This window comes from Rattus rattus, chromosome 3 (assembly GCF_011064425.1).
Source record: "Rattus rattus isolate New Zealand chromosome 3, Rrattus_CSIRO_v1, whole genome shotgun sequence".
NCBI lineage: Eukaryota > Metazoa > Chordata > Mammalia > Rodentia > Muridae > Rattus > Rattus rattus.
This window is the reverse complement of record NC_046156.1, coordinates 64,320,041-64,341,098: the sequence shown is the minus strand read 5'-3', so window position 1 is coordinate 64,341,098 and position 21,058 is coordinate 64,320,041. Positions and strand designations below refer to the sequence as shown.

The window sequence follows — 21,058 nt, the reverse complement described above, 5'->3', positions numbered from 1 at the left end:
GTTCTCCACTTCTCTCCCGGGGCTGGGCAGGTTCAGGCCAATCTGCACAAGAGCTTCACGGCAAAACATTGATCTGTAATAAAACCACAGTATGTGTTCACAAGAAGAGACTGAGGTACAGAGGTCCATGTTGAGATGCACTTTAAGGACTGTTGGTACATGCCTTCACAGTGTGTTTACCTCTGCATGAATGTAGGGGGGGCGAGAGAGAACGAGAGAGAGAGAGAGAGAGAGAGAGAGAGAGAGAGAGAGAGAGAGAGAGAGGCAGACCTTTATTATGTCGAAACACAGAAACATCATTAATTGTAATGTACACATCTCATCTCCCTGGCATAAATTGCAATCTTCTCGACCAAAGCCTTTTCTTAGAGCACATTCTCCCCTGTATCCCAATCATTTGTATATAGTTCTGTATTAATGCATGCTCTTGGATTATACTTACTTAATGGCTGGTCTGACTGGTCTGGCTCTGAAGATTTCTCTCTTTTTCTTTTTCTTTTCTTTCTTTCTTTTTTTTGAGACACAGTTTCTCTGCGTACCCCTGGATATCCTGGAAGTTACCCTGTAGACCAGGCTGGCCTCAAACTCAGCCGACTTGTCTCTGAGGATTACTTCAGGGAAGGGTGTTGTCTTGTGCCAGTATGCGTCCTCAGCATCCAGCAGTCTGGTATTTACTTAGCAGAGGTGTTTAATAGATAATTGTAAATCCATGGGTGTGTGTGTGGGGGGATGCATTTGGACCATGCCACTCATTCCTAGAAAAATCTCCTGAGAGTCCACAAAGAATATTCTGTCCATGGCACTCATGTATCTGTGCCTCCCTTCTTGTGTCCAGGTGCCCTAACCTCACAGGCTGCGTTTCCTCAGAGACTTTCTTTTTCCTCTTTTTCATCAGTGTGAGACCATGAATTTGAGTTCCATATATATGATAGCCAGTAGGCAAGGTAAGGGTTAAATGACACCTCATTAGTGTTTAATTGGGGGGAAGGAAGCTGCCCTGGCACCAGACAGGTGGACAAGCCTGCTCCTTGCTGGAACCCAGCATCCCTAGTCCCAGCATCCCACCAGGCATGTGGGTGATTTGGCCCTGGAGACCTTCAACCCAGCCGGGGCACCTCCCCCCACCACTAGCTTTGCCAATTTAGTCTCCAGGCAGTATAGACCAGCACTCCCCATCTGTCACCAACATCTAGAGGCGAGGCAGACTCCTTATTCTTTCTCCTTTAGCTAGTCTCTGCCACTTCCTACCCCCGGGAGATTTTTGGAGAGAAGGAGGAGGGATGGGTCTCGTGGAGTTGGATAGTGCAGGAATACAGAGCCACCAAGGGATAGGTAGCAGATACAGACAAGTGACAGAGATAGGGAGGTGGAGATGTCTGCCCAATTTGACCTTAAATGAACAGAATGCAAATGAGATGCAGACGATATGCAGATGAACACACAGATCTCAGAATTGACATTCCCCTCGTCAGTAGCTCTGCACCCAAGGCACTACGGCTGTTGCAAATAACCCCTACCTCAACTTTCTGAGGTAAGTGACTCTGACCTTTGCTCTGAGTGAGAAAAAGAATCTTAAGTAAGACAAGAACTTGGTTGGGTGAAGGCTACAGAACCTAGGACGTTGAACTCCACTTCAACTTCCTCATCCCATTACTTTTTTTTTTTTTTTTTTTTTTCTTTTCTTTTTTTAGGAGCTGGGGACTGAACCCAGGGCCTTGCGCTTGCTAGGCAAGTGCTCTACCACTGAGCTAAATCCCCAACCCCCATCCCATTACTTTCTTAAAGCAGCTACAGTAGACAGAGTCCAGCAGCTGGAGCAATGACCACTCTCAAGGTTATGCTTGGACGCACCGTCGGTTGCTATGGGGACCTTCTTTCCCAGGCCTGAGCCAATGCAGATTGCCACTGATGACCTCATGCCCCAGGTTCCGGAATTCTATTGGCTGTTCGGAAGCCAGAGTCCATAGATTTCAACTGCGTCACCGTTGGGGATCCCCCGACGGCCCCAGTTAGTGTGGCTAAAAGAATAGCAGACGAGCCCACAGAGCACTGGATGAATGAATGAAGAAAGAGAATATAGAAAAGCAAGAAGAAAAGGAGGTGGGGTGGGGGGGGCGTCACAGTAAAAACAGCTTCAGAATGTGAAGGGCAATTTGCGACGTGGTGTGGAGCAGAATCTGGGCAAAGGACTCTCAAATCAGTGAGGCAGGGAGAGATGAAGTTTTCGCATCTGTACCGCTGAGACTAGGGTTGGCTTAGTAAATTGAGGGCCCCACCCTCAGCCGTCTAGCGCAGCTGAATTTAGGGGAGACCGGCGACGCCCCAAAACTTGCATGCCTGCCTAACCTCTTGGAACTGTGCCTCTGAACACATCGCGAAGACTTCTCATGAGTAGAGCCAGGTGTGGGAGGGCCGCCCAGAGCCTTCAGCCTGTATTGGAAGTATCTGGGCCCGCGACTATGAGGAAGGAAACAGAAAGAGAGGGCTGGCTTGGCCTGAAGGCCTACAGTCTGAGGGCATTAGTTTGCAACTACCTAAGCCTGGTACCTGTGCCCACCCCAGTATCCGCCCTTGCACCTGCAAAGGCCTGGGCTGTATGTCTGCAAATGCGCGAATCTGTGTTAAGTGCAGTCTGAAACTGAGGCCATACGTCTGAACTCCAACTAGGTTCCCAGTTCCATAAGTTTTGCTTATGGGATTGATGCTGCTTGCCAGTGCTCCTGCTGGGTCCATGAAGAGGTGTATGAGGCCACGGGAAGCTGGGGGAGACCCCGTTTTTCTGGATCCAGAACAGGGGCTGCTAAACGGTTGCCCTGGACTTGCCCTGCTTGTGGTTTCTCTTTTGAGGGACCGAGGTAACTGTATCTTCGGTTTCCATGGCAACAGAGACGCCCTCCAGGAAGATGGTAGCGACGGGAACTCCAACGCTGGACCAAAAGACTCAGCCCACAGCTCCTCCCACAGTTCTTAGTCTGCCTTCTCTTCCTCACACAAACATCTTTTAATTGCTAAAGATCAAAGTTTAGGGTCAGGACCCTAACACATACACTTGATAACGCGGCATTTTCTGAAAGTGGCCTCAAATAAAGGGATTATTAACTCAAAATCTATTCTGCCTGCAGCAACAGTCCTTAACCCTGAGCCTTAGCTAGAGCCACAGAATTATCACGAACTGTGAGAGCCAAAGTCGTGTGACAGACAGGTTCCATTCCCTTAGAGAGAGGAACCGGTCTAACCTAGGTGTGCAAGATGGGGGAAGACTTCGCAATCCCCAGCATCCTGGTGCCTGCTCCTCAACCCCCCACCCCATAATGTTCACACGCTGCCTCTTGCTGCCGCAGCCGGGTCGGACTAATCAGCACAACATCCACCTATCGATCGCTGGCCCCATGCCAGGCAGGCCGGCACCAAGCCAAAGGAGCCTGTGGGGCACCGGGGAGGACGAAGCTCAGCTACAGGGGAAGGGGTGCTCGCTCCCCTGCTTCCATCTAGGCCATGGTTAAGAAAAATGGACCTGGTCGGATTAAGGGGGTGTCAGTCTTATCTGAGAGAAGAGAGACAGTATCGGACTAAGAGTGAAAGAGCCCTCCCTCCTGAGCCCCACCCCCTTCTCCTTATAAAAGCTCAGAACAAAGAGGCCGCTGGGGAAGAAGGCTTTGATCTGACCCCACCTTCCCAGTTCTAGGCCAGGCACCGCCTAGAGTGCCCTTGGGGAGGTGGGGGGCTGGAGGGCGCGAAGCTAAGACTCCCGCATTCTGAAACCCAGGTGCTTTTCTGTTTCCCGTAGGTTTTATCCTAGTACCCGCGAGTAGGCACTGCCAGAATGGATTGTCGACAGCATCTGCCACCTAGCACAGGAAGATGGCTGGGGAGGTGGGAGAGGGTGCCAAGCACCACAGCTGCTGCTGGCACCTATCCCAAACTGCCCAGAAGGGTGCCCACTGATGTCTGGCATGGATGGCCTGGGCACAGCTGGCATGGAGGTCAGGCCAAGCCAAGCTGAGACCCCAGGGAGTTCAGGTGTCAGGGAAGAAGCCACAAGGGAGGGCCACACAAAGATGGGTGGGTTTTAACCTAAGTTTATTATTTGTGTGTGCGTGTGTGGCATATTCATTGACATGTCATGTAGCATGTTCAAGGAACAACTTTTAGGAGTGTGTTCTCTCTTTTCACCGTGGGGGTTCCAGGGATTGACCTCAGGTGATCCAGGCTTCTTCAGCAAGCACTCTTACCTGCCGAGCCTTCTCACTGGTCTCCAAGGTTGTTTTGTTTGGTTTTTAAATTGTCTTTTGGAGACAGGGCCTCCCATACAAGACTGACTTCCCGCTCACTGTCCCCATCCCCACCCCCCACCCCCCACCCCCAGTGCTGGGATTACAGGTGTGAGCCACCATGCCCCCACTAGAACGGGTGATTTATTGAAGGTTTGGTCCAAACACTTTATAAAAAATACAAACCAGCATGAAATTCAACCTCATGGCAAGTCCGTCTTCACAGAAGACAAGAGAGTGGCTCCCTGGAAGGGGCAACAATTGCTCCTGGGAAGAGGCCTGGAGGCCACAGAGACCGTGGCTTCTCTGCTCTTGGCCAGGAACCCACCGGTTCCCAGGTCTTTGGCTTTGGCCCCCAGTGTCTCAAGGATTTGATCCCCTGAAATCCCAGTCTTCCAGGGGGAGGAGACAAGACCATCAAACAGCTATGCTTCTGGGTGCCCGACTGTCTGCAGCTTCCTTGCAGTTCCTCTGCAGCCTGTAGTGAGAGAGCAGTCACCTACAAGGGTCAGCTCAGATCCTCCGACTTTGCACATCAAAGCTTCATCATGTCTGCCTGGCTTGGCATCGCCTGTACGGTGGCAGGAACCCCTTCAACAGAGGATCCTGGCTCCTTGGGGTGACTGGGAAGGTGTACTTGACTCACAGAACTCGCAGGAGACGGAGTATTGGGAGCAGCAGCAACAGCAGGAGACACAGAGGGCTGGGGGCGTGTCCTCCCCGCCACCCAGATGTGCCACTTTCTCCAGGGCTCCCGACAGGATGAGCTGACTCGGATCCTGTAAGGGAGATGGAACTGCTGGGTCTGCCTGCTTCCTCAGCGGGTTCCTCCCGGCCGCTCCCACTTCCTAGGGTCTTCCAAAGACTGCCTTCCCAAACCCCAATTCCCAAGTCTTCCTAGTCAGCAGTCTTCATGTCCAATTAAGACTTTGAAGGGCCTTGCCCTTGGAGACCCCATTGTCTGTGCCCAGCGCTCCCACAGGGAGGACTTATGGGAGAAGGGTCTGAAGCTTGAAGCTCTGTCTGGACCCCTTAGGCCTGATGTTCCTGTTTCCTCCCCAACCCTTTTCTCCTTCCCAACCTGGCTAGAAGGGTTGCCTAGGAGACCCTGGCTCACTTACTGTCCTCCTTGCAGCAGACAGACACCTGGAGTCTCAGGCACTGGCCAGGACTCTCCGGAGTTGGCACCGCTGTAGGAAATTGGGAGGAAAAAGTTAGTGCAGAAAACCATTCCCTGGTGTTAGGCTGTATCAGGCCCTCTTCCTGTGGGAGGCACACCAGGTAGCGGCCCATCCACAGCTCTCGGCATCTCCCTAGTCCTTCCTGGCTTTCACACTCTCTTCTCTGCCCAGACTCAGTTGAACTGCTCTCTGACCTCTCTCGTCCCAAGCAAAACCCAACTCTCTTAAGCATTAGGAGCCACAGCTCCCTTCCCCACAGCCTTGCCTTCCTCCTTACTTTAGGCTCTGACACAAAGGCGAAGAGCCCCATTCTTCTCCCCACTTTCCCCAGGAGGCAGCGTGAGCTGCTCACTCACAGATGTAGTAGTAAGTCTCTCCAGGCAAGAACTCGAAGCCCAGCGGGAACGGTGTGAATCGCTGAATCTTTTCGGAGAATCGAACAGGGACAAAAGGCGCAAAAGGGAGCGTGCAATTCCAGCGCTGGAAGGCATTTGCCCCCTCTGCCTTGCAGGCCTTGTAGCCTGACCAGTCCACTATGTATAATGCAAACGTTTCCGGGCCCTCTGGGGGCCCTGGCCTCTCATAATGTGGGCAGAAGATGTCTAGGTAATCGTTGAGGCCCAGCTCCACCACGGCATCTCCTCGAAGCAACCTGTGGGCACAAGGGAGTATAGGCTGACGGGTTGTAGCACAGGACAACTGGGGCACATGTGGGGTCTGGGCCCACCTCTGTCACAACCACTAGAGATGGGATAGCTCAGGAAGGCATGATTTTCTAAGAACGATCCACCCCTTTCCAAAAAAAAATGTCTCCCCTTTTTTTGGCAGCTAGGATTGAACTAAATGTTCTGTTACTGAGTTATAACTAGCTTTTTTACTTTTTCTTTTGGAACAGGGTGTTGCTAAATTGCCCAGGCTGTCCATGAACTCACTCTATAGTTCAGGCAGGCTTTGAACCTACGATCCTCCTGCCCTAGCCTTCCAAGTAGCTGAGCTTACACGCCTGTGCCAATGCCCAGACTGAATACCTCGGGAGACTGGAGAAGCAAGAAATAAGATCATTAAGTCAGTGTTGGAGAGGCCAGAGCTGCAGTGCCCAGCCCACGAGGCTTGCTTATTGCTGAGGGGACACCTTCCCTGCAGCCCATCCTCCCTGGGCCCCCCTTTGGGGCCTGGCTTACCATCTGTGCTTGGTAAGTGCTAAGAGGGTGAAAGTTACCAGGAGGCTAAGGCAGGGAGCAGCTATATGCCCACAGCATAGTTACCAAGATGAAGTGGGAGTTGTGAGGGTTTTCAGTATCAGACACATCAAGCAGACTCTTGCCCCCCCTCCCACAGTGAAAAGAAATGGTACAAAGAAAACGGGCAGGTGGGCTCTTTTTCTCTCTTTAGAGATCCCAGGCTGGCCTTGAACTCATGATCCTCCTGCTTTACCTAAGTCTTCATTCATTTTATCCTTTTTTTTTTTTTTAGCTATGTATGGATGTGTACGTGGGTATGTACATGTGATGGAGGCTTCTCTGGAGGTGGAGTTCGCAGAGCCCCATGTGTGACCTCAGTCCTCCAAAGACTGGGATCACAGGTATGTGACACCAGACACAGCCCAGCTTCCTTTCTTGACCAGCCCAGTAAACGCGGATTACAAAGACAGGCCTTGCACACAATCAAGATCCTCTTCCTCACTTCTCAGAAGCAGCCCGAGGGACTCAGTACAGGTGAGAAGGGCGGGGATAGCCACCCCCACAGCACCAAATACTGAATGAGCCCTGCCTCCAACCCAAGCACACACACAACAAAGCGTGGTTTAGAAAAGGCCTCTAAACATCCTTCAATGGGTGGCCAGGAACTCCTGATTAGAAGGATTCTCCGGCTTAGCTCAGACCACTAGAAGGCAAGATAGGAAAGATAGGGTCTTTGTATGTTTCATTATGCTGGGTGTGGAAAAGGACCCCCTGTGAAGCTAGAACTCAGTAAATACTTGTGGATTTGGTGAATGAACTGGAAACTCAAGGGCTGGGGGCTGAGGCACGGGTCTGGAACCGAGCTTCTAGAAGTCAGAGTCCAGGACAATAGTTCTTATCACTCAGGACTGTTATTGGAATGACAGTCTCTAGGCCTGCCCTCCTGGGGGCTGTGGCCTCCCACAGGGCAGCGTTTCATTAGTAATGCCCAGCGGCTCAGCGCTGGTCTTGACACACAGTATGTGCTTATCAAATGTTAGTGAATAAATGAACAGAGCCACAGATTGTCTGAAGTAGAAAATCAGAAAGGAAAACAGATGGGGAAGGCAGAGAGGCAGGGAGAAATGGGAAGCAGGATGCAAACAACAAAAAATTCCGAGGTTCAAAGGCAGCCAGCTCAGCAGAGAGGAAGAAGTAAGCATTTAAATCTGTACAACCGCGCACCTTTTCACAAGCCTGACCTCAGCCCGTCCGCTTGCTTCCCAGGGTACTGGGTATTATTAGCCCATTTTGTAGGTGACATAACTGAGGTTAGCAAGGTCAAATGACTGGCCCACAGGTGAATCAGCTGGAAGGGCAGGGCCAAGATTGGACAGAAATAAGATCAAGATGGAAGCAGAGATATCAGGGGCCCGAGAGGCTCTCAGAACCAGAGAGGAACTCACGTTCTTTCACTAGGGTAAAAATCCCTCCCTGGTTCTCAGCGGTCCACCCCAGCTTCTGCCCGCCGGAGGTTAGGGCTCCCTAGAAAAGGGGGGCGGGACCCAGAATACGGGCCCAGGCCCCCTCCGCTCCCTGCTTTCAGACTCCAACCTACCACCCTCAGGACTAGGGTCCTCCGCCCGCTCCCCCAACACGTGCGGGCGGGGGGGACCCCGGGCACGCCTCGCCCCTCCCCCGCCGGCTCAAACAAAGGAGCCCCATCGCGCGGCTGGGCAGGGCTCAGACAGCGCCTTGCAAAAAGGCGAGCAGCGGGCACGCGCACAGCCTGGGAGCGCGCGGGCCCAGCTTGGCGCTCGCCTCCTTCGGCCGTGCTACCTGGGGTTAGTGGAGTTCCAGTAGATAGAGTGGCGGAGGCTGGAGCACCCCCGCAGGCGCGAGCCGAGCAGCGCGGCCCAGAGCACAGTCCGCAGCAGGGGCAGCAGCCGCATCGCCCCTGGGGTCCAGTCTGGTCTGGCCCGGCTGATCCCGGCCCACTTCTCTGTCCCGGCGAGAAAGGTACAAAAGTGGAGGGGGGTGGGGGGTACGGAAAGGAGGAGGGGTGTGGAGACTCTTAGACCACACCCCTGGGTAACTTTCCACCAATGAAAACTCGTCTCCGCCTCTCCACCCAGAGCCAACTCTTGTTAACCCTTTGCGCTTCCTGTGCGCTCCAGGTTAGCCAAAGCTTCCCTTTGTTATCTCACTGTGCTGGGAGAGGGTGGCATAGGGGATATTCCACTAAGGAATTAGTATCTGACCGCTTTGGTTTTCTGTGTGTGTGTACGTGTCGGCGCGAGTTGTCATGAGGCGGAGGTCTTGCCTTATTCCTTCTCCACCTTATTTTTTGAGACAGGGTCTCTCATTGAACCCGGAGCTCGCTGATTGGTTCAGCTTGCAGTCCTGTAAGCTTGGGGTTGAGGGGGGTAGGGAGCCTCCTGTTTCCTAGCCCCACCTCACCCCTCCCACCCACGGTGGGGTTAACAGAAGTAAACCACTAAACTTAGGGCTTTTTACACTGGTGCTGGTTATCCAAATTCAGGTAAGCACTTTACCAAGGCTGTCTTCTTTCAAATCCTATGTTGTGCTTTATTTTGTTTAAAACGGGGTCTTAACACTAAAGTCTGGCTGGCCTGGAACTTATATTGTAACCCAGGCTGGCTTCAGACTGGCAATGATCCTCCTACCCCATCCTCCCCAGTGCTGGAATTACACCCACGCGCTTATGCACCACCAGCTAAGAAGGCTGGTTTGGTTTTGTTTAGATCTTGTCCTTTGTGTCTGCATTGGTTCAAGGTAGAAAGCCCTACTGAAGTCTGGGAGGCTGGAGCTGGATGGCACATGAATTACACCCAGAGTCTCAATCCAGCATTCTAGTCAGCTTGAACTACACAGGAAGATCCTACTGGGGGCAGGGAGTGTGTGCACACAGGCGCGCGCGCGCATGCACACACACACACACACACACACACACACACACACACACACACACACACACACACACACACACACACTGGCTAGCATCTGAAACTCCAGATACTTTTGGAGGCTGAAGCAGAATTCCCTTCCATGCATTGTTCTTTTGCTTTGCACGGGCAGAGGAAGGACTGAAGTGGCTCTGGGGACACCCCCAGACATTCCTCTAGAGCCTTAGGCATCTGCCGGGTGACCATTGTGGGGGGCCTGCCCCTTATCCACACACACCTTCTCTCTCCCAGGAGGCTTCAGTCCTGAGGTCTAAATGATGAGGTGGTAGCAATCAGTACAAAGCACCTTTGTTCTGGAAACTTCAGGTGGGGGCAGGGAGGTGGAGGAGGCAGGTGTGAAGCCTTGGAATCCAAGCAGCCGCTGCCCTGCTCCGCCCAGGCTCAGGGCTCTGAGAACACCAGTTAGATCCATTTTCCCAGCCACTGGTCAGAGGGTGGGGATGCAGGTCTGACGACTTAGGTCATTGGTCTATAGCTGTGGTGGGGGCTGAGTAGCATTGTCGGGGAGAACTTGGGAGACCAGAGGCCATCCGTCCCAGACTGGGCAGAAACATGCTACAGGCATCCCAAATGACACATTCTTATTGACCCTTTCAGGGCAGTCGTCCTCTCCGACAGGCCCTGGTCTGACCCAGCAGCGTCTCCTAGTGGCCAGGCCTGCAAACACAGCAGGAACTACCCAGCTTCCAGGAGCAGACATATTCCAAGACCTCACATTTATTACAACAGAGCAGAGACAGACCACATTCACGTCCTTCCGCCACCTACTCCAGCCCCAGCCCCTTCCCAACACTCAGCTGCAGGTAATTCAGTGGGTCCCAGGTACTACTGAACAGCGCCTGGTGGTTCTTTAGGGCTGGATGCCATATTGTCTAAGCTTTTGCTTCTCTAGTGTTTTGTGGGAGATTCAGACAGAGGTTCCACTTTAAGTCCTAGAACTGAGCAGGAGACAGCCGAATCTCGAGGGGTCAGAGGTAGAGCGAAGATGCTGCTGGGGGTGGTGGGGCAGGCCTGGAGTTTAGAAAAGCCAAGAAGAAAAAAGGGTCATTACTCTTTACCTAGATGCCTCACGGGCAGCAAGGCACCTATCCTCAGCAACACCCTCTTCACCTACCTGGAAGGCACTACCAGCTGCAAGCTTCCATCTCCTGGGCCAGGCAGGTCACCCAGCGGGGGCCGGCCCTGTGGGTTGGCGGGCAGTGGCTTTCTTGGGGGTGGGGGTTTGGTAGGCCCCTGAGGCTGAGAGAGAAGGCCAGTTTGGAAGGATGTCATGTTTCTCACCCACAATGCAGGGGTCTAGGAGCAGTGCTAGAGGTCACCTTTGTCTCCAAACAAACCTGTCACTACCAAAGGTGCCACTGGGATAGATGCCTTCAGACACAGAGGGAGGTATCCTGTCTCCCATGGCCCATTGCCACCATGGCTCTAGGTAGGAGAGGCAATGTCCTGCTCCCCCTTACTGTTACCTTTGGGCGCCACACCACAGGGTCAGCGGGCAGAGGGCGAGTGGGGGGATTGGATCGGTCAGCCAGCTCAGCCTGAACAAAGAGAGGAGCGGTGGATCGAAAGCGCGGTCAAAGGAAGTGAGCATGCAGACGCTACCCAGGGGTCAACATGCAAAGTCAGCCATGGGGCTCGAGGGAAAATGGGAGCATGCGCAGAGGGCTTTGGGTGCTTGCCAATTGACAGGAGGCTCGGGGAAGGAAGGTGCGGATCAATCATGGAGTCCCTGATGGCTGTAGTCCTACTATTGACCACCAGGTGGTAGTAGAGACCATAGCGGGAGGCTCACCCTTTGCTGCTTCTGGGACTTTGAAGGCTGAGGGGGCACCCTGGTCTCCTAATGAAGAACACCACTGGGGGGAAGCAGGGATGAGAACTGCGATTGGGCACCACACCTCCCACCGGTCCTGAGCCAGGGCAAGGCCCAGCCCAGATTTACCTGGAGTTTCTTGGGCACGGGGTTAGGTGGCAGCGGCCTGGAGGGGGGTACTGGAAAGCTGACATTAGCTTGCTGAGAGGGCAGGAGGAGCAGACAGGCAGAATGGGCAGGAGGAAACAGACAGATGTGGGCAGAAAGGGGTTAGTGTTCAGACAGGGCAGCGGGGCCCCAGAGGCAGTGGGAGGTCAATGAGCTGCATGCGGGGAGTGGCATGTGATGGTGGGACACGCAGGCTGACTCCTTATACACCCTCTTGCCATTAAAGGTAGAGGGGCTTAGGCCCTGGGCACTTGGCATCCTTTCACACATGATATCCTGGGCCTTATCAGATCTTAGAACTCGGAAGGTCCTTTTGCACAAGGCCCCATTATCCCATCGCTCTGGTCATGGTGAAGGGCACAGCTAGAACCACCTCTCAAAGCCACTGATTTGGACAGCTCAAAGCTCAGCAGAGCCTCCTGGGGGTGACTGGCTCATCCACTCTTGCTGTACTTGTTTCTCTGCCTGCTTACTTACTGGTCCTGACTCCTTGAATTGACTGAGCACTCATGTCTCTTCTGAGTCCTGAACCTTTAGTGCTACCTCTGAGGCCCTGAGGTAGGTAGCAAGTAACGTGGACTCTCTTTCCTCTGGCATCCAGGGCTTACCTTAGTGCCTGGCATCTGCTGTGCCCTCTGTGGAGGTCCTGGTCGCTCAGGAGGACCGGATTGGGCTGCCCTGAGTATGAAGAAAGGCAAAGGGAAAGTGGGATTAGCCACCTACCTGCTGATCTGGGAAAAATTAACCCCATGGCCCTTGGAGGGTAGCTGTGTGTGGCTTAGGGGTGTGGTTAAGAAGAAGAAGGCTCCCTTTCCCCTACCTTGGAGTCCTGGGAGAATGGCCCTAGTCTCTGGGGGTGAAGTTAAGGGAAATGGGCAGAGATGATAGGTGGGTAGGTAGGAATGGTAGTCAGAAAACTCACGGTCTGAGAGTTGGGACTTACAAACAAGGGATAAGGACTGCATGGCTTGGAGCCTTTAGAATCAGGGCTCCAGAACTGTCCCTAATCGAAGGAAATAGCAGCAGGGACAGGATGTTCATACCTATATTGGCAGCTGGATCCCTTGAGCTGGCAGAGCCGCTGATGCAGGCGGGCACGGTGCCAGTAGCTGGCACCAAGTAGTACGAGGACCAATAACAACAGGAGGCTGAGGAGCAGGCCTGTGGTCAGGGAGCTGGTTGCTATGGAGAGAGGTCCAAACTGAGGGTAGGTATGGCTAAGAACTCTCTACTGAGAGAGGAACAGAGGTAGGGAGGAGGCCAAGTCCTCAGGAACCAAAGACAGCTTCAGGAGTCATAGAGTCAAGGGACACAGAGTAAAGGGGTCAGGAAGGGGACCAAGGAGAAAGGAGATGGTCAAAGCTCTCCCACCCTTCCCCATGCCATGGGCCCATCCTCTAGCTACCTCTGAGCTGGGTCATGCAATCAGGAGGTGCCCAGCCCTCGTCACAGTGGCAGTGCCTGCTGCTGTCGCAGACCTGGAGGTACAAAAGGCGAGCGATGAAGGCATTTGTAAGACAGGACCACTTCCCTGTGAGTGACTTTCCTTTTCCTTCTGTTTTGTTTTGTTCTTGCTCTCCAAGACAGGATTTATCTGTGTATCCCTGACTTTGCTAGAATCCACTCTATAGCCCAGGCTGCCCTTGACTTCGGAAATCCACCTGCCTCTACCTGCCAAGTGCTGGGACTAAGGCATGCACCACCACTGCCAGCTTTTCAAGAATTCTTCCCACCCTCACCCCCACCCCACCCCTACCCCAAGGCTTCTCAGATTGACAGGAGCACTGTGGATAGTGGATAGACAGACAGTCGTGGAGAGGGGGCGTCTTCATCCATGCCAGGGGAAATGTCAGCAAGCTAACACTACCTTTAATAGGCTGGTCACTAGTTAGCCGCTCTCAGGATACGGGCAGCACTCTTAATGCCCACTTGGAAGAGGGAACACCCTCAGGAGGCTAACATCATGCCCCAGGAAGTGGCAAAGACTGGAACCAAGGCATGTCTGCCTCTAAGTCCGTACATTTCCCTTCACCAGACTCCCTTTCCCTTTCATCCCTTCCACACCAGCTCACCCCATGGCCATGGCATTTGCTGCGGCATTCCTGTGCTCCCAGGAGATCCACAGGCTGGCATCGATGGCCGATGCACACCTGCTCCATAGAGAGAAAAGCAGAGATCACATCTCAAAGCCTTAGAGGGACGGGAGCCTGCGAGGCTGCGAGGCTCCCTTTCACAGACATGAAACTGAAGCTGGCTGAGAAAACAAGACTTTAAGCTGAAGAATCTGGCTTCCCGGGCACAGCTTGCCGTGTGTCAGATGCCTTCCCACCTGGCTTCAGTCACTACTCACCAGGCCAGGGCCACAGACAGTGCCAGGTAGAGCCAGGAGAGGCTGGGCCACATCATTGCCCAAGTCCAGATCTACCCAGCTGCAGTTTAATTGTGTCCCATTGGCTTCCAGGACCTCCGAGAGCTGATCTTGGACTGAGCCCAGCAGAGGCTGGTTCCTACCCCACTGGCACTGTAGTTGCCCACAAATGGCATCTCTGGGGGTAGGGAGAAAGGCAAGCAGGGTTGGTAGAAGAAGCACCAAGGTTCCCACAGACTCAGGAAAAGCCCGTTCTCTCCACTTACCTAAGGTTGCAAGGCATGTAGCTACCACTGGGGCTGCGCCCACAGCTCCCAAAGGCATTACCCCGAGTGTTGGCTGTTTGGAGGCAAAGTGGTGCAGCAGGCTGGGCCCCAGGTCCCCAAAGCGACTGGCACTGCCGGGTGTAGGAGGCACAGCGCCCATGCATACACACAGCCTCTCCACTAGCACAAGGCTCACCGTCCCCAAGCCTGATGTCAGGGGGGCACTGAGAGCTATCTCCTAGGCAGAACTCAGGCAAATCGCAATCGTCTGTGGGAAGGCGGCACTGCCAGCCAGCTGGCTGTAACTGTGGAGGGTGGAGAACATCAAAGTAGGCACTGGGCAGAGTCAGCCAGGAGCTCAGAGTCAGAGCTCACAGTCAGAGCCCAGGGTCAGAGCTCAGGGTGAGTCTTTGACCCTGGCACCTGGAGGGTGAGCTCTGCAGGAGGCCTAGTCTGTGCCCACCTTGCAGTTTTGACAGCAGGGTCCGTCAGATGCACACTGTGCTCCCGGCCTCAGCTGGCAGGTAAAATAGTCACAGCAAGGATCAGTGCACTCCTGCAGGCAAGGGACAGAGGGAGCTGAGCCTCAGAGCAGCTCCAGCACACAGGCCATCCGGTCGGTCCACCCAGGGAGCAAACCCAGGTCAGAGGCAGAAAGCTACCCAGGAAACTTAGGACTGAATAATCAGGGTGAGGGCACAGATGGGAGTGGGCAAGGCTTTGGGGTCAGGAGCTCACATCTGGGAAGCCACAGTCACACTGCTCTCCAGGGTCCACAAACATATTTCCACACAAAGAGGACATAGGGGCCCGGCTGGGTGGCCATTCAAAGAGGCAGCTGCCCATCCCATCTAGGAGGGCTTTTTCCAGGGCCCGTCGGCTGCAGTTGCTGAAGTTCAGACCTGGTAGGAAACTGAGGAGAGTAGCAAGGGGAGCTGGGCTAGAGGCTCTTCCGACCTTGCCTTACTCTCATGCGTCCTAACATCCCATCCCCCCCCCCATCCCCACTGTTACTCACTCTGTGGAGGCCTCCATGATGCAGCTCTTGGCTGGGGCTGGACCTGGACAGGGACAACTGTTCCCAGGTGAATCGTGGTCTAGGCCCAGGCTGTGACCCAACTCGTGGGCAATGGAGGAGGCAACTCCTAAGATGCTTGTGGAATGGTCCTGTCATCGGGGAGGGAAACACCCCAGGTCTGACCCCAGCCTGGACTCAACACAATGGACAGCCAACCCCAACTATTTCTATTCCCTCCACATCTGTTCCCCTGGATACTGCTCCCTCCTTAATTGTTACTAAAGTGGGAGAGCCCAAGCCTGTCTGCACGGAATCTAAGTTCTAGCTCAACTTCCCTACCCCATATATCCCCTAGATATCACCTCTGCCTTGGCCTCCTGTTCCCCCTAGAAACGCAAAGGTGTCATAAGTGACAACTCTGTATTCCATGATGAACTGGTCACACACGAATTCTGGGACAAGTAAAGGCCTTCTTTCCCCACAGCTCTGAGCTTGGACAAGTTTGAAGAGAGTGTTCGGTGAATAAAGGCCCCCAGACAGTGGAAAGGCGTAACCGGAAATGAGGAGACCTGCAGATCGCTTACCATATTCACACCTCCCGAGAAGTCAGGAGAACAGATGGAATTCTGAATGGCCATGCCCACCATGGGCCCAGAAAAGGAAGTAACACTGTGGGACAGAGGTGAGAGATCAGTCTAAAGCCATCGTCAGAGCCTCGGGAACAGAAGGGACGCGCACTCGGCCCTGACAGGATGGCATCAGGCTCCGAGCGGAGACTGGGATCCTTACGTCACAAGCTGGGCACTATCATGGGGCAGTCGAGGCAGCAAGTCTGTCCGGCGCCAGCGGAGGAAGTTGTCTAGCAGGACAGCTGGGTTGGAGCTCATCTCTATCAGGTCGCGCTGGGTCCATGCCTCTAGGCCCACAAGTGCTACCCGGACATTCAGGGGCTGGAAGAACTGAATGGGCGGAGGCTCAGAAAAGGGGCGGGGCTGCAGTAAGAGAGCAAAGGGCTTCCTACCCAGCCCCAGACTCACTGTGTCTAGCAGAAGGGCCACTTCTAGTGTTCGGTTCAGCAGTTGTTGGAAGTCAGGGTACTTCCTGACCTGGGGGCCAAGTGGGGTTACCTTGAAATGTGATAGGAAAGTGGGGATGGGGCAGGGAGCGGGAGAGGGCTATTGTGTCAACACACTCACCTCTGAATTATCAGCCACAATCACCAGTTCGACAATTTTCGTCTCTGTTACTACATCCCGCTTAAGCTGTGGACAAGAAATGGGATGTGTCAGGCAGATTCTCCCCAGGGCCATGGCCTCAGGCTAGGCATGGTGAGTCTATGCCTACTTTGAGTAGTTAAGAGGATGAAGACCTTGTGGGGAGCGTGAGAGGTCAGAGACCTGCCCATAGTGGACCAAGAACAGATTAAGAAGCTGATAATGGGACTGTGTTTTCCCACTCCAAACTCTGCTTCTCACTGAAAACAAAACCAAACTTTGGTTTTTTTTCAGACAGCGTCTTGAGGTGCAGCTCAGGTCGTTAGTGACCTCGATCCCCTCCTGCCTCTGATTCCCAAACAACTGCTAGGATACACTTGTGTACCGTCAAACCTGTCTTCCTTCTTACGAACTAAAGCCAGGCATACTGGCACACGTCTTTAATCCCAGCACAGGCAGAGGCAGGTGGATCTCTGTGAGTTCAAGGCCAGCCTGGTTAAGTTCCAGGACAGCCAAAGCTACATAGAGAGACCCTATCTTTAAACAAACACAAACAAACAAAAGCAAACCAAAACCTATTATGGGTGGGTTTGACGGTCCAGACCTTTAACCCTGGTACTCAGGAGGCAGACAGACAAACACCAAAACAACTGACTAACAGCTGACATCACATAACAGTATTCTGGCACAGTTCTGAGCACTTGACATAGCAACCCGCTTTCATTTTCACACTATAGTGTGACCTCCATCTTTGTGAATTACAATTTCTTCATAATAGCGCTTTGGGCAGCACTGGCTTCCCAGGTTGCTAGGAAGAGCAAAGGAGGCAGTGTTCACACTGTGCCGGGAACATGGAGGTGGTTCAGTCAGCAGCAGCAGCTACCCGCCCTGGGGTCTGGGCTCTGAGTCTGCCTCCTCACCCTGCGAAGGTGGTGCTGTTCCAAAAGGAGGTCTGGTGCTGCCTCGGTGGGCGCAAATGCATGCCAGCTTGGGGCACAGGTGTGGCCTGGCAAGAGGAGGTCTTGGATCCGAGAAACAATGAGAGGACGCTGAAGGTCTCCAGGTCCCAGCTCCAGTGTATAGCTTCTCTCAGGGGACAGGACTACCAGCCCCCTAACGAAAAAGATGGAGAGTCAGAGTGTTTTGACTCCCTGCCTGCCTGTGTTATCCTCTCCCCTGATATATAACCCACTCACAGTACCTGATCCCAGAGCAGGCACAGAGGGAAACCCAAGAGCTGGAGCGGCCCTGAACTCGTCCTCGATAGCAGCAGTTTTCCTACAGCAGGGAAACCACATTAGTTAGCACCAGATCACAGGGAAGACCAGACAACCCTAGAGACAAAGCCAGCAAAGACAGGCAGAACCTGGAGTTGGTGAGATGGCTCAGTGGTTAAGAGCACTGGCTGTTCTTCCAGAGGTCCTGGGTTCAATTCCCAGCACCCACTTGGTGGCTCACAACCATCTGTAATGGGATCAGATGCTGTCTGTTGGTGTGTCTGGAAACAGCTACAGAACTTATATACATAAAATAAATAGATCTTAAAAAAAAAAAAAAAAAGACAGCAGACAGGCAGAACCCTCCCATTTCCTCCAGGGCTGCCATCCTCTCTTCTTCCTTCCCTCTTTTGCCCAGGCCTGCAACAGCACGAAAGCCTGACTCACCAGACTGTGCCCCTCGCTGACCATTCGGGTGCCGTCAGGCTGATACCACACCAGAGTCGGGCGGCCAGGGACCAGATCTCTGTGAGGAAAAGAGGGCAGGATTTGAGCCACCTCCCAGGGTGTTGCAGTGAAAGCAAGGCCCTGAGGTGGACAAGGGTATGTTAAGGACCAGGCAATGCCACCAGTCTAATTACTCAGTTCCCCTGAGGCCACAGAGTCTGAAGGATGAGCTGTTGTCTCCTCTTGCCTGAGTTCCAATATGCCTTTTTTTTTTTTTTTTTTTTTTGTTCTTTTTTTTCGGAGCTGGGGACCGAACCCAGGGCCTTGCGCTTCCTAGGCAAGCGCTCTACCCCTGAGCTAAATCCCCAACCCCCCAATATGACTTTTGACATCTATAACTGTATGAACTCAGACAAGTTATTTAATTTCTCTGGGCTGTAACGTCGTCAGATGTTAAAGCAGGATAACTACATAATAGCATCTACCTTATAGGATGGGGGTGAAGGAGTCCCTGAGTGTAGGTGCTTAGTACTCGGTGCATGGGAAAGGTTATGTAAATCACCTCCCAGTAAGTACTCATGCCTGCCACCTTACCTATTCTGTTGAAGCTCCAGGATATGATTCTCACCGTCCAGCTCCAATCCAATCCTCAGGGTCTCAGGTAAACCAGTCTGTGGACACCAGAGGCATGTCACCTCCCTAGCCCTGCCCACGACTTCTATCCTTATAACTAGAAAACCTCAGGCTCTCAGGAGAGAACCAATGATTAGGTCACTGGTTGGGGGATCCCATGGGAGGGTCCAGGAAACCCTGCCTGGACTGGGGCATTGTTCTAGGGGCTTATGTGGGGAGGTCAAGGAAGGTATCTGAGCCACCCCTTCTCGGCTTCCTGCCCAGAGAGGAAGCACCATGAAGGACCCAGCACAGGCCCCAGCCCTTCCTCTGACTCAGCTTCAGAAAGTGTGCATCTGTCTGTCTGTCCCTGTCCCTTTCCAGACCTCTCCCCCACTGAAAAAGAGAACAGCAGGAGTTGGAAGGAGGAGGCTTAGTGTCAGAACTCTCCAAGTGTACATGGATGGACCAGTTGGGGCAGACACGTGTATGTGTAGGGGGAAAAGAGCTGAGTGAAGCCAGGTGCTGAGGGAAAGTACCGGGACCCGGATGGACCTGTTACCGGCCATATAGCCAAACTTTGCCCTCAAGATGATTAATGATGTGGAGGGTGAGAATGGAGAAAATATTATTAGCAGGCTGGGACTCACCTGAAGCACTTCTGTTAGGTTAATTGGAGGGCTGTCCTGAACAACCTGGTTCTCCAAGGATCTACTCTGGGTCCTCTCTGGGCTGGCTTGCTGCTCTTCCTCAGTACCTCCTGCAGGGTCCCAGAACATCCTAAGAGATTGCTAAGGGGATCCCTAGCAAGGCTGAAGTCACTTGTGTCCTCAGACCTACTGACTCCCAGAACATGAGACTATCAGTGACTTAAGGGCTCCTGCACTGCCTGCTGGGATTTAAAGGAGGGTACGGGAAGGAAGGGGTTCTTTCCCAACTTACAGATTTCACCCGTAAGTCTCCAAAGCAAGTTCAGCTTATCCACTTGCAGCCCCTCCTTGTCTTCCCTCTGGCCAATCCCAAGGTTTTCACGGAGGTGGGGTGGGGAGGGACGGGGGTGGCTCCCTTGTTCCCATCCCTTCCCAGTCACACTCCCCACCCAATCAGGAATGCTCTTTCTTAGGACTAGGAGAAGCCTTGTGGCTTGGTGCCCACTTGCCCTTCCTTTTCCCTCACAGTAGAGATGCCTACCGGGAACGCCCATCTCTGGGTGAGCAGTGCAAACACTCCGACCTCTCTAAACAGCCTTGATGCCCAGTCAGGCGCACCCGTTCCCAACAGCCTCCGCTTCCTCCGCCAGCACCCCCCAACAATGGCCCGCTCCTCTCCGGACACTCCACCCCCCGCCTACCCTCTCGGCCCCCAGCCCAAGACAGCAGCGGGAAGTGAAAGTTCCAAGGAGGAGTTGGTGTCCCAGTCTCTTTCCTGGCGAATGCTCCCTCCCTTGGCTCCTCCGGGCCCCTCCCGCTTCACCAGGCTTCTGGTGGCAACCGCACCCGAGTGAGCGGTGCTGGCCGCCCAGGTCTGGAATGAACGGCTGAAAATAATCCTTTTCACTAAAACCCCACTAGCCGTGCCTAGTCCTGCCATTTCATAGAGTAGAACTGACAGCTAGGCCCTAGAGACGTCAGTCCTACGGAGTGACTTTCCATGATCAGAGGGGGTCCCGGGCACGCTCTTCAGTGCTGGAGACTCAAAGTGTCTGCGGGGATAACTCTGGACTTCTGGGCAGAAGACACCATCCTCCCTATGCTGCTGCTGCTGCTGCTGCTGCTGCTGCTGCTGCTGCTGCTGCTGCTGCTGCTGCTGCTGCTGCTGCTGCTCCTCCTCCTCCTCCTCCTCCTCCTCCTCCTCCTCCTCCTCCTCCTCCTCTTCCCCCCCCCGCCAAATATCCTGGCCTTAAGCTTTGGTCAGTAGACCCGGCAGGCTGCTCTCTGGTTAGGCTCCGTCAGACCCCAGCACCCCTATGCCTCCGGGTTTCCTTGTACCGCTTTCCAGTTATCCCCTCGACCCACTATCGGCTGGGAACTCACCTATATTTGGCAGCGGCGGGGAGGGCCGAGGGCTGCCCGCGCCCAGGAGTCCCAGGGCCCAGAGCAGCGCCAGCCGCATAGCCGCGGAGCTCCGGGCCGGACGAGGGCAGCAGGTGCGGGGCTAAGCGTGGAGGAGCAGCAGGGGCCGCGTCGGACACCAGCTCCGCGCAGCACAGCCACTAGGCCCCGCCCCGCCCCGGCCAAGGCTCCGCCCAACCCCGGGTGAGGCTCCGCCCCTGCCGCCCAGCGCAGCCACTTTCCGGCAACTACAGGGATCGACTTGAACCCTACAAGGCTCGCTCG

The 21,058-nt window shown here is 53.9% G+C and overlaps 2 protein-coding genes and 1 long non-coding RNA gene across 7 annotated transcripts; 1 reads left to right on the top strand and 2 right to left on the bottom strand.

Moving 5' to 3' along the window:
* Positions 1-4,395: 4,395 nt before the first annotated feature.
* On the bottom strand, positions 4,396-8,619 carry Efna4 (ephrin A4). The gene is made up of 4 exons (XM_032897977.1): positions 8,452-8,619; positions 5,809-6,104; positions 5,393-5,461; positions 4,396-5,050 (listed from the first exon to the last, which is right to left on the bottom strand). Exons 1-4 carry the CDS (start codon positions 8,562-8,564, stop codon positions 4,914-4,916), a joined length of 615 nt encoding a protein of 204 aa, XP_032753868.1. The 5' UTR covers positions 8,565-8,619; the 3' UTR covers positions 4,396-4,913.
* Positions 8,542-16,459, top strand: LOC116896649. Its single transcript, XR_004387352.1, has 2 exons — positions 8,542-8,631; positions 15,717-16,459. It is a non-coding gene; the product is annotated as an uncharacterized LOC116896649 (long non-coding RNA).
* Adam15 (ADAM metallopeptidase domain 15) lies at positions 10,297-20,943 on the bottom strand. Of its 5 annotated transcripts, none has more exons than XM_032897972.1 (23): positions 20,756-20,943; positions 19,373-19,482; positions 18,705-18,781; positions 18,111-18,189; positions 17,648-17,724; positions 17,334-17,559; positions 16,429-16,494; positions 16,270-16,338; positions 16,022-16,191; positions 15,817-15,901; positions 15,233-15,381; positions 14,953-15,127; positions 14,678-14,770; positions 14,215-14,519; positions 13,931-14,126; positions 13,653-13,730; positions 12,986-13,058; positions 12,624-12,762; positions 12,189-12,258; positions 11,542-11,613; positions 11,066-11,137; positions 10,714-10,838; positions 10,297-10,610 (listed from the first exon to the last, which is right to left on the bottom strand). In XM_032897972.1, the coding sequence occupies exons 1-23, from the start codon at positions 20,832-20,834 to the stop codon at positions 10,568-10,570; spliced, it is 2,628 nt and encodes an 875-aa protein (XP_032753863.1). In that variant the 5' UTR covers positions 20,835-20,943; the 3' UTR covers positions 10,297-10,567. The 5 variants fall into 5 exon arrangements, with proteins under 5 accessions (XP_032753863.1, XP_032753864.1, XP_032753865.1 ...); XM_032897973.1 differs by having other exon boundaries at positions 17,367-17,559; XM_032897975.1 differs by lacking the exons at positions 10,297-10,610; positions 10,714-10,838 and adding an exon at positions 11,392-11,455 and having other exon boundaries at positions 11,076-11,137.
* Between the last annotated feature and the right edge of the window lie 115 nt (positions 20,944-21,058).